The following is a 17,269-nucleotide window of genomic DNA, read 5'->3' on the forward strand; positions in this document are numbered from 1 at the left end:
GTGTTTGTCCCTCAGTTCAGCAATGAGATTGTGGGTCATCTCTCGCTATCCTCTTTTTTTTCACTTGATTGAACAATTGTTTGTCTCTTCACTCAACATATGCTGTGATGTCCAGCATCCTGATGAGCTGCAATACCCCCTTCTTACAGGCATTTTCAGACCTCTGAAGCAAACTCCTTTGTCTGTAGGCCATTGCAGCCATCCTGGCAGCTTCTCCACTTGGTCTAATACTCTTCAAGTTATTTATTCTTTCAGGTCTGCAACTTCTTGTACAAATTCTCCTCTTTGGTTGAGGAAACAAACTTCAGACAGTTCTCATACCTTTAACATGAAAGAAACGAATCCAACAGCTCCTCCTGAGCTCTTATGAGCAGCTGAACTCATTAATTAGTTTCTCTCATTTCTAGAAATCTGTCCTTTTATAGCAAAAACCTCTGTTAGTGAATCTCCCATTTAATTCACACCGAGATGACCCCTGAGCACTCATTTTGAAGTCATCTTTTCTGAGAACACAAGAGGGGTACAAGAACAGCATCCTTATGAAGAGTTCAGACTACAACCTGTTGCTGCTCCCAGACAAGTTTCTGTGCTGCATTCCAGCAGGCCCAGAACAGATGACCCTGGCTGTGATTTTGAGACTCTTTTTGACCACATCTGAGTGGGACAGTCAGAAACCCCCCAAGTGTGTTTGCAGGCAGTTTTCTGCATTCTCCAGTACGCCCAGTTAGGATTGCCCTCACAATGGCAAGCAACTTTGGTTGCATTGTCATTAATAAACCCTAGCAAGGAGCTCTTGCTTGTGTACAGAAAGGAAGGATGGTCGTTTTTACCAGCTACTATGCTGCTCCAGGTTCAGGGCTGTACTGAGGATTGGTCACACTGAACTTTGCAGCAACTTAAGACATCACACACAAGAGGTTACCCTGCTCTGTCATTTTATCCAAGTTTGTTTGCTGAATAAATGTGTGTCTGCTGAGGGAGTGACTGCAAGAAGAAAAGTTTCATCTCCATGAAGCCTTGGAGTACCAGATCCTATCTCTGCCAGCCCAGAGCTCCATGTTATTCAGTAAGATGAAACCTTCAGAGGTGGCTGATAACTCCATGTTCCACACCTGAGATATGCCACAGCCCCGCTGTTTAATCAAGTCAACTTCTGAATTAATTATGCACATTTCCAGTTGTTTAGGGGGAAAAAAACAGCACAAACAAATCAGGGAGATCTTAAAGAAATAAAAAATGGCACCAAAGGATCCCTGCCCCTCAGGTCAGCCTACATGTGGCAATTTCTGCCTTACTTTCCTGGGCCTCAGCTCCCAGTGTACAGCTATGCACCCAGTCTCACTGAGCTCCCCTGCAAATACGTTTGTTATTTGTCAGCAACCTCTGAGCTAAAACAAGAGCGTTTGTGCTTGAGAACCCATTGAGAAGAGAAGGATTTTGTATTCAGAGCAGGGTTTGGAGGCTCTGCAGCAAACAGCGCGGGAGCAGAGAGCAACCAAAAAGCACAAGAAGAAATACTGAATAACACCAGCCCTGCACCAAGGCAGAAGCCCCGTGAATGCCAGAACGTACAATCATGCAATTGAATGCTACCAGATGCTATAACCAAGGATCAGAATTATGGCACCTCTGGGCATCCCTAGCATTTTCTTTGGCCCTCCTACAAGCTGTGGCCAGGCTGCCCCATGCTGGAAACCTTGTCAGGGATTGCATGCAAGGGAGCAAGACCAAAATCAAGGCACTTATAAGAAGAGCAAAGATTTTCAGCCAGCTTGTCATGGCTCTGGTCAGGCTCGCTCAGACAGAAAGCAGACATCATTCATGCCACTGAGCACAACAGCGCTTTCCTCTCGCTATAATCCTATGTCAGGGGATCTAACTGATGTGACAAACTAGGACAGCAGGTCTGCAAGCCGTGTACTGAACGCAGCATGCTAGGACACCTGCAAGTTTCAGCTTCACAGGCAGGGTATAGGCAGCTCCCCTCAAAACACAAAAGAAAGCAGGTTGTGCACAGTGTTGGGTTGATGGGGTTTTTTTCTTCATGGCTTCTGCAAATCTGCATACATAATGCAATTGCTTGCGGGAAAGCAGTAGTCCTCCACACCAACTGCTGCACTCAAGTCATCAAAAAAAATAGTATCTGTCAGTGGATGTGCTGCATTTGCAGGCAACTGTGTGCACAGAGTTAAAGAAGAGAGAACCTGGGAGTCGGCTACAGGCAAGCTGATGGCTGAATTTACAAGGATATAACTGGTGTGCAGGCAGCACACGATTCTAACGGTCCTGCTGAAAACAAACTGCATTACAGAGCCTTCTTCAGGCTCACAAAAAGAGACTGTGAGAAACACCAGCTGCCTCCTTTGCCCCAGTTTCTGCTTTCAGGGACAAATTGGCTCGCTGGTCAGTGTCCCCCCTGGCCTTGAGATTACACTTTTGCAGTCCACCTCTCAGTTTTCCCACATTTCAGCACAGAAGCAACTGAGACAGCTAACATAAGCAGTCCATGCTGCGCAGAGAGAAATCCCCAGGTGAGCCTGGAGCATCACTGGGCAAACCGTGTGGAAAGACAGTGCCTGGCAGACCCACACACACAACCCTCACCCACAGAGCTTCCCTTATCTCAGATTTGTTACCCGCTTCTCCACGGCGGTCAGGAATCCCTCTTCTGCTGCCTCCAAGAACTCTACAATGGGGCTCAGCTGTGTCACGCTCTGGATTAGCTCCTCCTTGCATCCCAGCAAACGAGCGGTCAGCATCTCTCCCTCTTGTGCACTCTCTGGGGAGAAAAGGATTCAGAAGCACAAGAGAAGAAACAAGTCAGTCTGAAGGAACTGACAGGCTCCTGAAGCGAGTGAGACTCTGTGAAAGATCTAAGTGAATAGCAAAGCTCATCCCAAGCACAAGCAGCAGAGAAAAACCACTTTACGATTCTCTTTAAACTCTATGAAAGGAAAACGTCTCATTTATCTAACAGAGCACAAAGCCATAAAGCAAGCTGGAGGTTAACACCAGGTTTGCAAGGCCACTGCTTTGTGTCAGACTCAAGTAAGAAAGGAGCTTTCAATCCCGAGGCTCAGCTGTGCTCCAGCCCACGCTGGCTGTGCAGCCATCGATCCAACCCTGCAGGCAGCAATGGGGAGAGCCCTGCACTGCCTGCACCCCACTGCTGTGGAGCAGAAACACTCCAGGATCTTGGCCAGCACACAATAAGCCTCCCACATATGAGTAAGGATACAAGCTCTGAACAAATGCTAGAGCACTGCAGTCTGCCCAGGGGACACAGATGATCTTCTGAAGCTTTGCCTGTAAGGTTACCCACTCACTTTACCAATAGCTGTGCCCAATTCTCTGTACCTGTTTGCTGCAGGACCTCTCCACTGCCCTGCTCCCTCTCCAGCAAGGCCGCTCTCAGCTTGGGATTCACATCTTGAAACAGCTTCAGTAGAGACACAAGGGTCTGAGCATCCAGAGTGTGAGCATCCTTCACTTTGCTCAACAGCTTCATGAACACTGACTGTTCCCCTGCCTCTGCCAGACAGGTGAGCACAACCTAAAACGGGCAAACACAGGAGATGTTTAGTAACAGAGCCAACTGCCTAATGCAAGCTGACATAAAGAGCAGATTTCACTGCAGAACAAGGAGAGAACACGCACAGAAAGCAGAGAGCATTTCAGTGGGACTTTAGGCATCCCCCTTCTCAAGTCATAAAGGAGTCACGTCTCCCAGCGAATGCTTTGGGCTTAAGCTTTGGAGATAAGGCACATAAGTGCTGTGTTGTGGGCTCTCTGCACACCTGGCAATCAAGCTCAGAGCTCCAAAATCCACTCCTGTGACCCCACATGGCAACCAGAGGCAAACATGCCTGCACGGTGATGGAAATAAAAGGAAAAGAAAGAAGCTGGAACTCTTGCTCCCATTTCCCTGGAGCCCTTTAACGCTGTAAACATTGCCCCTAAAGACACACACTCCCCAGCTCTCCACGAGAGATGCCAGCCTTTCAGAGCAGGCATCCTTTATTAGAGACTCCAGGGATGCTATAAAAGTACCTTTGAAGTGGAGAGCTTAGCCCAGCTCCCAAGATAACGGCCATTTTCTGCTGTCATTGTCATTTTTATTTCTATGATAAAAAGACTGAATGTAACTGCTTGAGGCCGCACCAGGGGGATGGTGGACTTGCTTTTCCTAGCAGGTGTAAATGCTCACATATTAGGGCAGCGTGACAGTGCAATGACCTATTGCAAAGAGCATCTGCAGAGGGAGAGCTGCAGGAGCCCCAGCTCTTACCCTCTAACAGCATTTTTCCTGCCAAACAGAGAGACGTGGACATGAAGGGCTCTGTTATAAAGGAAAAGAGCCTTAATTAAAATTAAAATCAGCACAGAATGACTACCCAGAGCTTCAGTTAACATCCCTTCCTCGGTGCACGGTTTTCATTAGCAGAACTGAGTTTTGAGAAAGGGAAAGGCTCTGCTATTTATAGTTGCTTTCTGGAAGACCTTTCCTCAGACACGCTGCTCAGTGGGAGCAACAGCCTTTTAGTATTGTTTAGAAAGAGTGCACCGTCCATTTTAGACTTACTTTGAAGCAGTAACAATTCCCAGAGAACCTGGAAGAGCTGGAGAAATACCGATATTATCTGGAATTGCAGCTTCCACTTACTCATAAGGTTCCAATGCATTACAGCCTCTTCCATTAGGTTTTAACTGCACAGGATATTTGCAAAATCCTTCATAGCCACATTAGTACACAGCAGCACCTTCCAGACCCTCTGGGCAGGGCAGCAGAGTCACCAAGACACGGCTTCAGCTTCAGTTGTGCCACCAAACAGGATCAATGCCCACTGCAACATTGGGCTCGTGCTGCAGGCATCAGTGGTGGCGTCCACAACACATCCAGCCCAGCACCAAAACGATCACAGATTGAGAAATTTCCTTCCCAATACATTCAGTCCCTACACCATCACACCCTTTTGCTGCAGCCTTGCCTCTTTCCTGTAGATGGAGGAGCACTGCTCTGGCTTTTCAAACCACATCTCTACTTCTATTCACTGTCAAGTGCCAGTGATCCAAGCAGAAAGCCACTTCACCAACTATTATCCAGTGAGCTCTCCTTAACAACAGCTTCAGGGCAACACAAGCTCCTCAAGTGGTAGGAGGGATCAAGAGATAGCAGAGGACACTGGTTCCACTTGTGCTGCTTTTAAAAACTCAGCCAAAACTTCCACACGAACATACCAGAACAAGGGAAAAATGTAGCCAGCTCTGCCACCATTAAAACAAGCGAAAACACAAGCCAGCACTTCTCATCAGGATGCAGGAGATAAAGGGAAACTTTTATGCCGCATCCAGAAATTCCTGCAGCTGCAAATGAAGGACAGCAATAATTGGACAGGCCCATATGCAATGGAAATGCTCCACAAGCACTGTGACACTTATTCTGCGCTAGAGAATCAACACTCCCCACTTCATCTGAAACCAGAAGCATAGGGAACAAATGAGCTGTGCAATGATTTGAATTGAGTTTCTCTAAGAAAGCACAGGAAGATAAGACTTGACACCAGCAAAGCTCTTCTACGCTTCCCCAAATTACTGCAATTTCAGACTCGTTCTCATTTCCAAGCAGGTTTCATCCAGGCCAGAACCAAATTAGATAGGAATAGTTTATGCGAGTTACAGAGAGAGACTTCAGAACAAAAAACAACTCCCCCCAAAAATCACATCTCCCTAAATAGAAAACCAACTTACAAGGGTACGTCTGCATTTTTCAGCACAGGGAGCAGAAAGTAGCAGCAAACTTAGAGAAAAGTAAAAACTCTGACAAAAGCAAAGCCACAAACCTCAGTGGGAAAACAAAAACAAAAAAACCCCACAGCTTCACCAATGCCCACTGGATGTAATAGGAAATAAAGCAGCGAAACCTGAGGGGAGCAAAGCACAGCCCCTTATTCTGTGGGGCTGCTGGCAACGAGGCACCCATCGATGGATGAGCAAAGGAACAGAAGTAGAGTGACATCCAAGGCAGAGTCCCACTGAAATCTGAGGAGCCAGAGCAGCCTCAGCTGTAACAGGCAGGCGTGCAACATCTCCACCACCACTCCAAGCCCCAGAGCTGTGCCTGCCTGGGCTTTGTTGTCAAAAACTGCTTGCTGATAGAGACGATGCACCCACAAAGGAGTTGTGAGCAGAAGGACTTGCGCAGGGATGGGAGCTCTCTGCAGCATGGCAAGCACTGCCCTGCTCAGCAGGAGGAAAGGCAGCTCCTTGCGTCGCATGGTTGCACCCACAGCCATCTCACTGTCTTCCAAACTGGCTTTCACTTGCACTAAGGTGCCCGAGAGACTTCAAACAATAAGTAGTGAAATAAAAAGGAAATTAAAAAAAAGAAAAAGAAAAAAAAAGAGGGAAGGGAAAAAGAAAATCCATTGACTTTTTTACCGCTGCCATAATTTCAGCCCTTGTTACACATCCCGAGCTGTGCTCTTCTCAGCTAAACTTGCTCTTTAAGCATGACTTCGAAACACACCACTGTGTTTCCCCAAAGAAAACACCCGGCCCTTACGGGAAAAAGCAACACCCTCTGCTGGAAGCAGAGCTCAGAGTCGTGCCGGTGCCGACAGATGCTGCTTATCCCAGCAGGGAGCTCAGAGAGCGACAGAATGGGCTGAGCTGAGAGTTTTCTCCTAAGCCCTTACTTAGAATGGGCTGCAATCCCCCTCCTTTCCCCACTGCCTTTGGGGCTAACACTTTTCATGCTTGTTGCAGCTGAGAAGTGATTTTTCTGCGAGGCTTAAAGAAAATCCATTTCTCATTTATTCAGCATTTATTTATAGCTACAGAAAAATTGCCCAGGTGCTGTTCTGCAGTCAGATACCCACACTGTCTCTGAACTCTCCCCGTTTGGATCCTACAGGAACAGCTCATTCGGGAGCAAAACAGGCAGGGCACACAGCATAGATGGGCCCACCGACCCCACCTGCTATGCATTCGCAGTGCTGGAGACACAGTAAGCATTACAGTTACTGCAAAGCAACAGAAAAACAGGGCTGTTTAACCATCACAGAAGCAAGGCAGCGTGCATGCCGGGCTGTGAGTGCTGTGCTGTGCTGTGCACATGAGTGAGGAGGGCACGCTGGCACGGGCAGCACCTGTCTGCATTGCAAGGGCTCAGAATTCTTGCTGGGGCACTGCTCCAGTTGCAGCACCAATTGCCCACGTGTAGAGCTGGGACAACTTTAAACCTGACAGTTTTCTAATCTGGAAGATGAATGAACACACAAAAACATAATCCTTTGGAGGCATGCTGAGAGCAACACGCTCACAGGTGCTCGTCAGTCTGGCCAGGCTTGGGCCTGCTACATAACCACGAATTAGGACCCACATCTCACCTCTTAGAGCCCCAGATAAGTTCAACACTGTCAAAGGGGCCAGCTGCTAAGGGAACAAAGACTTCCAACCCATCAACATTCAAAGGCTTATCAGAAAATAAATCTGTACTCCTTGACTTGAGGGAATTCTCCTACCTGCTGTCACACATCTTTTTTCTATTAAACACGTTGGCTTCGGTTTTCCGCAACAGAAAGATGTCTTGGCATCACACAGTTATGCTGGTACAAGAGGGTCCAGGTGATTCAAACCCACATGGCTTCCCATCCAGTAAGCTTCTAAGATCAGAGATCTCAGTCCCCTAATCCAGGACTTCCCAGCTTTTAAAGCCTTGTACGATGGCTGCTATCTGTTGTTCATAGCCCAGAATATCCCTTTTAGCACCAACTCAGCGCTACGCTCAAACATCTTCCAACAATAACTTGAGCATCACTCATCTGCAACGACAGCTTTTCGAGCTGAATGCTGCCAGAAGCACCATGAGACAGCAGGCCAGCATGCCCTGTATCCATCCCCACCCATAAGGCTCCTCGTGAGCGGCCTGCACAACACAGAGCAGAGCAGCTGCTCCGCAGCAAGCCCTCACCACGGGCACAGGAAATCTATTTTGGGATCCCATGTGTCAGTCATTCCCATGTTGATGCAGTTCCTGAAGCAAATGCCACAAACAGGAGGAGTGCTGGAGCTCTCCTAGCACAGGGAAGATGTCTTTGGGGCAGGACATGCACTTTCTCACCTATATGCACAAGCTGCTTTGTCTCACAGATGCTGCTTGGGTGCATCGTTCAGGGGAGCACGATCTGCCCTTCCAACAACAAAGCACCAGAGCCCCAGTTTCCCTATGAAAAGATTTCCTAAACAGGGATGGAACTATTCTAGCCCACAGCAGGGTGGGGAAGAAAAGACTTGTATTATTTATCCAATAAACACACCTACCTCCCTTTGAGAGGCATCAATTTCTCTGCACTCTTCTAGTCTTCTCAGCACGGCTTGGGCATCAGAAAGGGCCTCTGAGAAAACACTTTCATATCGAAGAAAGAAATCCAGTTTACAGCTTTTGCTCTCTGCTGCTGTGAGAGAGAAACAAGATGAGTTATTTGCTAATTGAAGGGATTCACAGAAAGCGGGATGTGATTGAAAAGCATCAGTTTGTAACCAGCACATTGGCTGTAACATGGAAACTGTGACTCACAAATCCCTTCTAAAGATATCACACAGCCCGGAGGAAAAACCAACAGTTTATTTAACACAAGTTATAAATGGAACATTTATCTCAAATCCAGTGCAGCCTCTGTTACCCTCCCATGCTGAACATGAGTTTAAAAGATAAAGTAGCATTAGCAGGCAACTCTGTTCACTTACTGCTATAAAGATTGAATTACAAACCTCATGTGCTGCATTAACGCAGATCCCACTATACATGAGATGCAACAGATAAGATATTCATCTATACAAAGATGAATAGATAAGAAAAGTTTTGCTCAATATAGCTCTGGTAAAGTGCTAAGAGCAAAACAACCACAAAGGCCAAAGGATAGCATTGCACTGTGCCAAAGGAAGAAAGTCCCCACAGAAAAGGGGCACATGTCAGTGCTGTTACCACCCCATAGCAAATTAAAAGATGAAACACAGGGAAAAAGATCCCCTGTGACAAAAAAAAGTAAAGCAACTCAAGCGTAATCACTGAGAGGCAATCCTGTCAAGGCTCACCTACACCACTCACTCTTCCTTTCTTCTCCAGAGGCTCAGCAGGCTCCACTTCAACACAGCAACCACGCTCTGGGCAGGCAGGCTGGGCAGCACCAGAGCCTGAATCCTCCCGGAGGGACCCCGAGCTGCTCAGCATCACATCCTGGTGAAGCCAGGTGTGATTCACAGTCAGTTCCTGCTCAGGAAGAGAAATATCTGCTTCCATCTCTGCTTCTCCAGGGCCAGAAGGGTGCAGGGCATCTGTTCTTCCTTCAGCAGCAGGTTTTTCAGATTGGGGCAGGTTATCAGCTCCAGCGCTGCTTCCAGATGAGTCTGCCGCGTGGGCAGAGACTTCTACCTGATCCTGAGTTGAACAGCTGATGAGTTCTCTCAGGAGGGTTTTGCAGCTAACAGCCACGTCAAACATCTGCAGACTATCTGACACAAAGATGACTTTGGTGAAGTTGTGTTTCCCTGTTGGGAGCTTGCCAGTATACATCATCTCCAGCAACAATGCAAACTCCTCAGGTGTCACCACGGAAGCGTCAATGGAAATGGTGTCTGTGCTGTCCAACAAAGATTTAAAAAGCAGGCTGGCAGCAGCTAAAACAACCTTGTGTGCTCTGAAGTGAGCAGTCCCAACAAAGATGGTGCAATCGCAGAACTGCTGTTCTTTGCAAAGAGTGTACAGCTGCTGCAGCAGCTGCTTGCTGTAGCTGGGAAGTTCCATGGCTCCTGGACCTAGTGGTTTTCTCTTGCTTTGGTCTTCGCACTGCTTTCACAAGGTCCTGCTAAAGGAAAAACAAAGGATTCTGCTAGCAAAAGAAACAAAAAATTACAAATAATTCATTTCACACCTGCTGTAGTTTACTGTGCTGTAGTTTAGTGGTTGTAGCAAGAAAAAGGTTCCATTCTTAACTCTGACTCCCCAAATTCAGCAACTTACCCAATATTGTTCAATTGCAAATACTTCAGAGAGAGCTTAGGAGTGAATGCTGAGACAGGAGAGAAGAGGCTCCCTGATATAACTCACACCATAGAGCTCTAAGAAACACGAATGCTTTTGAGGCACCGCAGTGCCAGGCTTTGTCTGCATCCAGCAACTGGAGCTGATGCTGGATTCAGCAGTCAGTTTCTGAAAGGGCAGGTAGGGAACCAATGCAGGAAGACCTGCTCAGACTATCAAATGCAGAGGAAAATCGGAGGTGTTGATTTTGACCTACAAAGCACTAAGTGAACTGATCGTACAGCACACAGGCAGAAGTCCATAGGCCGAGTCTCTTCTACTATGGCATCTCTTTTCCTGTTCCTTCCTTTTTTTTTTTTTCCTGTGTTGCTGTTGGGAGGAAAAAAAAATAGATCCACCAGTAGAATTTTTATCAGCAGGATATCTCAAGTTTTTTTGTCTCTGCTAGACGAGATAAAGACGTTACTGTCTCTCGTCTATACACTAGGATGCCTAACATGGATGCTGGCAATGATGCTGAAACAAAACAGCATGAGTGCTAAAGGAGGAGCACCTGGATGGACACAGTTTACACGGCCTTCAACTGCTTAGCTTCTCCTCACTTAGCTTCCTGCTCTCTCACAGAGAACAGAAATAATACTGCCTACCATCAGGACGTGAGTTTTAATTAGCCAGTGCTGCTCATACATCACCTTGAAGCACTGCCTCACCCGTGCACAGGACTGGCCACCTGCACTTCAATCCCATTAAACGTAAGGGTTCTGTTATCCTCCCACACTGCTGTAAATCACAGGCAACCAAGTTGATGTCAGCAGAGTTGCTGGCGAACGTGGGAGAAGAAAGAGCCCCATTTCTTTTGCCAGGCTGAGTGTAATAGCAGTTTTAGTCCACCCACTCCTTGCCTGGAGTTGAAGAGCTTCCAGTATCTGAAATGAAATTGGGTCTGCTGGTTAAGAAATAATAGCTGCGGATCTTCCTACAAAAGGACAAGCAGGAAACATCAGCGCCCTGGAAGAAATTCTTGTGCATAAAACCTCTCACTTCCACGGTCTGAAGCAGCAGCACCGTCTGCTCCCTCTGTTCCTGGCAAGGGTATTGAAGATATATTTGCCCATGACAACTCAAAACAGGAAAGCTCTGAGCAGCCTAATATCACCTTGCCATCTTTATTACAATAGTTCAGAGCTATGCAAAACGTGTTCTGAGTAATTAGACCAAATATATTTGTACAAACGCATTGTATTTCCTTAATTATAGGGACCAAAATATCCAGTCCTGCCAAAGAGAATGATGATGGGTTTTTTTTAACAGGGGGGTGATTGCCAAGACCATCGTCAAGGCAACTGCCTGCTACTTATAGCCGTCTTCGAGCTTTTATTCTGAGCTGAAGGCCAGAAGGGACCACCAGCAGCAATCTGACATCTCATCTGTCACTGTCTCCTAGACTTCTGGACTTAATATCTTGGGTTTGGCTGAAGCTGCTCTTCCAGAAAGGTGCCTACTCACGATAAGAGCTGATGTTTAGGATGAGAACCCTCCACTGCCATAGTGAGTCATTCTGACTTCTAAAATACATGCCTCATTTCATGCCTGAATTTGCCCAGCTTCGTCTCCCAGCTGTCTTCTAAATGACTTTTGGGAGATTTGCCTGCAGAACTGGGCTGAACTTGGAATCTCTCTGAGAGCAGATAATACTTCAGCACCGACGAGTGCTTGCAGAGTATGAGCTATCTGCCTCTGCCAGCGCCACTGGTGAGAAAAAGCCATTTGTCACCTTTTCAGCCTAAAGCTGCTTCTCTGCATCGTCTTTGGAGTCACGCTCTAAGATAAGACCACTGCTGGCATTCTTTTTCTTTCCGGATTTCAAACTTAAAGTAAAATGTCTTAAGTTGACTGCTGCAGCCTTTGACACCTGAGCCACACAAACACTGCCCTCCTCTTCCAAAAACGTCGGCTCACTGGAGACAGAAGTGGGGGCAGAGCAGAGAGAGATGTGCTTATCTTAGCTGCCCTGCAGGCAGGCTTTGTCAAAGGATGATGAATCTTTTAAGGAAAGGTGTGACACGTCCCAGCTTACAGAGGAAAACACCAGGGCAGTTTAGTTATTTTGGTTCCACTGATGTCCAGTGAGACTGCAAAGCCAAGGAATTTGAGTCAAGTCCTGAAAAGCACTTGAAATGCTAAGGCTCCACTCAACCATATATTGATATATGTCCCTTTGTCACTGTTGGGCAGCAGCTATCACCTGAGACTGCTCTCCAGGCTGCCGCTTCAGCAAAGAAACCTCTTCTTCTGCACCTCCCAAATTCAGAACAGCAAACACTACTCTCTGCTGTCTGATGCAGCTCCTCCTTCCTTCTCCCGGGTATTTCAGTCCACAGTTGGAAAGAATCACATCTTTTTCTCTAGACTAAGGAAAGGATAAGCTGATGGCAGCAGATAGGCGCTCCAGAAGCACCCAAACGAGAACACCCCTCTCTTGTATGTAAGAGTGTGGATAAGGAATTATTCTCATTCCTTTGGAAGGTCAGAATTATAGAATCATTTGAGTTGGAAGGGACCCTTAAAGGACATCTAGTGCAATCAGCAGCACTGCAACAATTTTACTGCCACCTCAGCCTTAGCAAAAGGAGCTTGTACACCACAATAATGCCAAAAACAATGCCAAAACTTGCCTTCTGCATTGATTTCAGCAAGACCAAATGCCGGGTCCACAACAACCCCAGGCAACGCTATAGGCTTGGGGCAGAGTGGCTGGAAGGCTGTGTAGAGGAAATGGACCAGGGGGTGTTGGTTGATGCTCGGTTGAAAGTGAGCCAGCAGTGTGCACAAGTGGCCAAGAGGGCCAATGGCTTCCTGGCCTGTATCAGAAATGGTGCTGCCAGCAGGAACAGGGCAGTGATTGCCCAGCTGTACTCAGCTCTGGTGAGGCTGCACCTCGAGTGCTGTGTTCAGTTTTGGGTCCCTCACTGCAAGAAAGACATTGAGGTCCTGGAGTGGGTTGAAAGAAGGGCAACAAAGCTGGTGAGGGGTCTGGAGCACAGGGCTGGTGAGGAGTGGCTGAAGGAGCTGGGATTGTTCAGCCTGGAGAAGAGGAGGCTCAGGGGAGACCTCATTGCTCTCTATAACCACCTGAAGGGAGGTTGCAGTGAGCTGGGGGTCGGCCTCTTCTCTCGTGTAACAGTGATAGAACCAGAGGGAATGGCTTCAAGCTGCACCAGAGGTGATTTAGGCTGGACTTTTCTGAAAGAGTGGTCAGGCACTGGAATGGGCTGCACAGGGAGGTGTCGGAGTCAAGGAGGTGTTGAAGGAACGTTTGGACGTTGTGTTGAGGGATATGGGTTAGTGAGAAACTACTGGTAATGCGTAGATGGTTGGGGTGGATGATCCTGTAGGTCTTCAACCTTGGTGATTCTGTGATTAGCAAACACCTCAGTGGCCATTACAGTGATGCAGTCCATGTCTGGGATTCTTTTTTGAGATGCACATGCAGCAGGCTTTCTTTAGATTTCAATAATAATAATGAACACTTCACTGCCAAGAAATTAAGCAATATCCCGACACAGCTTTTTAAAGGCACAAGCCCACAGCCTTGTGCTCCCTCTGCTGACAGCACCCTGCAACCAACCCAGCCTGGTGCACAGATCAGAAAAGGAAAAAGATCTGCATCCAGCTCAGAGCCAGCGCAGGAGTTAAAGACGTTGACAGCCTGGAATCAAAATCTGAATTCTTCTTGTGTGTTTATCAGCCGCCTGTCTTCTTGTTGCAAAGACGATGACCTTACAAAAAGGGTTATTAGAAAGCCAGGAAATCATGTACTGCAATTCAATTTTCTCACCTCTCCCACCAGAAGTAATTGTGTCTTTGAAGAGCTGAGGGAGGCTGAGAGGTCATTACCTTTCCCTGGGGGGCTCCAAAGGGCCAGAGCAGGCAGCACTCCCTGAGGGTAATATAAAATCCAGTCTAGGGAGCCAGGGCACACCAATTTGTTTTTCAATCTATTCTACTTCAGTACAGAGCATCAGTGCAGACAGATAAGAGGAAAACAAGCAACACTTTGACTAAATTCAGTGCTCCACGGTCTCTAAAAGCAGCAGAATATACGTCACAAAAACAAGCAACATTTTGGCTGTCTGGACTGATGCTTTACATGGAAATATAGCAGACTGAAAAACAAATAGGTGTTCTCCAGTTCTTAATAGCAAGTTTTCCATTACCCTTCAAAGCAAAAGCCCTAACAAAAGGGTGATATCAGACAATCACGAACCCAAAGCAATGGCCAAATCTTACCCTCCAATTTGTTCATCCTTATCTCACTATGCCCAACACTGAAAGCGCTGATTATCATAGAATCATTATACAGTCATGTAACTGTTGAGTTGGAAGGGACCCTTAAAGGCCATCTGGCCCAATGCCCCTGCAATGTACAAGGACACCCAGAGCTCCATCAGTGCCCAGAGCCCCTCCAGCCTGGCCTTGGGTGTCTGCAGGGATGTGACACCCACCACAGCTCTAGGCAACCTGTGCCAGACTCGTTAGTCTGAACTGTTTTGAGCTGAACGCATTGAGAGCGAATCAAGAAGCACCTGGCCTCTCAATGCTATCACCACCCTCACAGCCCCAACAGACCTGCAGGGAAGAAGGACCTCTTTGTGGTCCACAACCACTCTTCAGAAGAAGCCAGTGCAGCTGCCTTAAAACACAGCCAGAGAAGGATGTAGTGATGTAAAAACCTATTAGCATTTATTCAGCAAGCAAGCTTGCTTCCTGCATCTCCAAGAAAGACTAAGTTGTGGTCTGGGCTAAAAGAGATGTTTTCAGCACTTAAAGTGGTGCATCTCATTACACCACTTTATACAGCTAATTAAGCTATACTGGAAAAGGAGATAAGCCAATACGAATGGGGCAGTGCACTGGGGCTGGTGCAGCAAGATGGGAGAGGACCTCTGTCCTGGTCCTTATTCCAAGGGCTGCTTCCTTGCCATGATGTTTACAGAATCAAAAAGGTTGGAAGGGACTTCAGCCCAACTCCTGCTAAAGCAGGCTCCCCAGAGCAGTCACACTGCAAAGCGTCCAGGTGGCTTGTGAGTATCTCCAGAGAAAGAGACGCCTCCACCCCTGCGGGCAGCCTGTTCCAGAGCTCTGCCACCTCTAAAATTAAAATATTTTTTCTGACATTCATATGGAACTTCTGGGTTCCAGTTTGTGCCCGTTGCCCCTCGTCCTGTCTCTGAGCACCACCCAAAAGAGCCTGGCCCCATCCGCTTGCCTCCCACCCTGCAGGCATTTCTAAGCATCGCTCAGATCCCCTCTCAGCCTTCTCCTCCCCACACTGAGCAGCCCCAGGGCTCTCAGCCTTTCCTCATGCAGGAGATGCTCCAGGCCCCGATCTCTCCGTAGCCCTGCTGGGCTCTCCCCAGCATTTCCCTGCCTGCCTTGAACTGGGCAGCCCAGCACTGGGCCCAGTGCTCAGAATGCGGCCTCCCCAGGGCAGAGCAGAGGCGAGCAGAGGACAAGGTCCGCTCCGAGCCAAACCCGCACCAGCGCACAGCACTCCGCGCCGTCGCCATGGTTACCTTTATTGGGAGCAACGCAGCGAACACGGCGCGCGCCCTGTGACAGCCGCGGGAACAATAAAGCTTCAACAACAGCCGCCCCCGCCCCCTTCGGCGGCTCTACGCCGCTCTACGCGCGCCGCCATCTTGAAGCGGCTGCGGGTTGGTTCCCGCGTCACGTGACGGAGGAGTTAGCGTTGTGGGGGGAGGCGCATGCGCGGTTGTGTGCGCTCCTCTGAGGGAGGTTGGGGGCAGCGGTCTGTCCCAGCCCGTAGCTCGGAGGAGGGCTCAGGGTGCGTTCAGTGGGAGCTTCCACCGAACCTGTGCAGGAGATACAGCCAGGGAGGACGTCAGGGCAGATAAAGCTTCCCTGTGTGTTGCACCAAATGGGGATCTTCTTTGAATTGGCTGTTGCAGTGCCGGCTTGCACACCTTACTGCTGCAGGGTGCTCTGCGTGCAGCTCTGGCAGGGCTCTGGGTCTGTCTGAACAGGACAGGACGAATGGGTTTGTCTGAAATGGTGGAAGCAAAAGGGATTGGCCATACTTTGTGTGGAGAGAAGAAAAAAAAAAAAGGAGAAAGAGAAGGGAAGGGAGAAAGGAAGGTGGGGAGAGGAAGAGAGGGGAAGGGAAGAAGGAAGGTGGGGAGAAAGGAAAGGGGAAGGGAAAGGAAAAGGGAAAGGAAGGGGGAGGGAAAAGGGAAGGGAAGGAAAACCATGAGACAGTGCAAATTCAGGTATTGCCATTTGTGTTTTGATGCTTGGAAGGGGGCTAACTGCTGCCATCTATTGATAGATGGAGAAGAAGACCTCACGAGCCAACTCGTCCTCATGAGCAAGTGTTAATTTCTGGATAAATGCATAAGGCAGAGGGGTAACAGCCTCGGCTGTGTAGCTTTGACACCAGGCTGTGTGTGAGCTGGTAAGGAGCAGCAGGTAGACAGAGATTGGGACTGTGTCTCCTGTCTACTGTTAAGCCTTCTCCACAGGAAAGTGAATGAAATTCTGTGGCTGGCATGCGGTCAGGAAAGATCATCTTGCAAACAAATGGGTATTAATTAAGAATTCATAATGTCATGATGAGATCTGCTCTGTTCTGGGGCCTCTGCACACTGCCAGAGATCCTCAGCTCCAAACGGCACAGCCTGCAGCTGGGGCCATTAGGATACAAATGGTATCGCTGCAGCCGGTTTCAAGGTCACTTCTGGAGGATGCAAGAAAGGCAGGCTTGGCTGTTTTCTTGTAGGATTACAGAGAAAAGCTCCTGGAGGAGATGCTCAGACTACAGTCCTTGCCAGTCTCGTGCAACAAGTTGTCTTTGTTAGAGCTGTCGATTCCAGCTCTGCCAGTTTTCTCACAAATGCATTTGCTGGTCGTTTCATAGAACCGCATTAGAATCACATGGGCTGGAAAAGATATTCAAGGGCATTGAGTCAAACCACCAACCTGACCTAGCAAATCCCACCACTAAACTGTGTCCTTTAGTGCCACAGACACATTTCTTAAATCCCTCCGGGGATGGGGACTCCACCACTTTTCTGGGCAGCCCATTCCAATGCTTGACCACCTTCCATCCTGAGATCTAATCAATGGGGAAGGAACTTGCAGCACTGGCACTAAGAAGGCATCCAGTGATGCATGAGTGTTTGGCTTGCTATCTGTGAGCCTGTCTGT

The 17,269-nt window shown here is 48.1% G+C and overlaps 1 protein-coding gene across 14 annotated transcripts in view; it reads right to left on the bottom strand.

The window, feature by feature from the left end:
* Positions 1–15,768, bottom strand: part of ZBTB40 (zinc finger and BTB domain containing 40) — a 48,524-nt gene extending 32,756 nt beyond the window's left edge. For 8 of the 14 annotated variants that reach the window (XM_052692096.1, XM_052692097.1, XM_052692095.1 and 5 more), the window contains exons 1-5: positions 15,619–15,767; positions 9,097–9,866; positions 8,323–8,456; positions 3,358–3,553; positions 2,637–2,779 (exon numbers count right to left, since the gene is read on the bottom strand). In XM_052692096.1, the coding sequence (XP_052548056.1) occupies positions 2,637–2,779; positions 3,358–3,553; positions 8,323–8,456; positions 9,097–9,805 (1,182 nt within the window). In that variant the 5' untranslated portion in view covers positions 9,806–9,866; positions 15,619–15,767. Of the gene's footprint in view, positions 1–2,636; positions 2,780–3,357; positions 3,554–8,318; positions 8,457–9,096; positions 9,867–15,618 lie in introns of all 14 variants that reach the window. The other 6 variants (XM_052692101.1, XM_052692099.1, XM_052692100.1 and 3 more) reach the window with 4 other exon arrangements.
* Positions 15,769–17,269: the final 1,501 nt, after the last annotated feature.

This window comes from Tympanuchus pallidicinctus, unplaced genomic scaffold, assembly GCF_026119805.1.
Source record: "Tympanuchus pallidicinctus isolate F22 unplaced genomic scaffold, pur_lepc_1.0 scaffold29, whole genome shotgun sequence".
In the NCBI taxonomy this organism is placed as follows: Eukaryota; Metazoa; Chordata; class Aves; order Galliformes; family Phasianidae; genus Tympanuchus; species Tympanuchus pallidicinctus.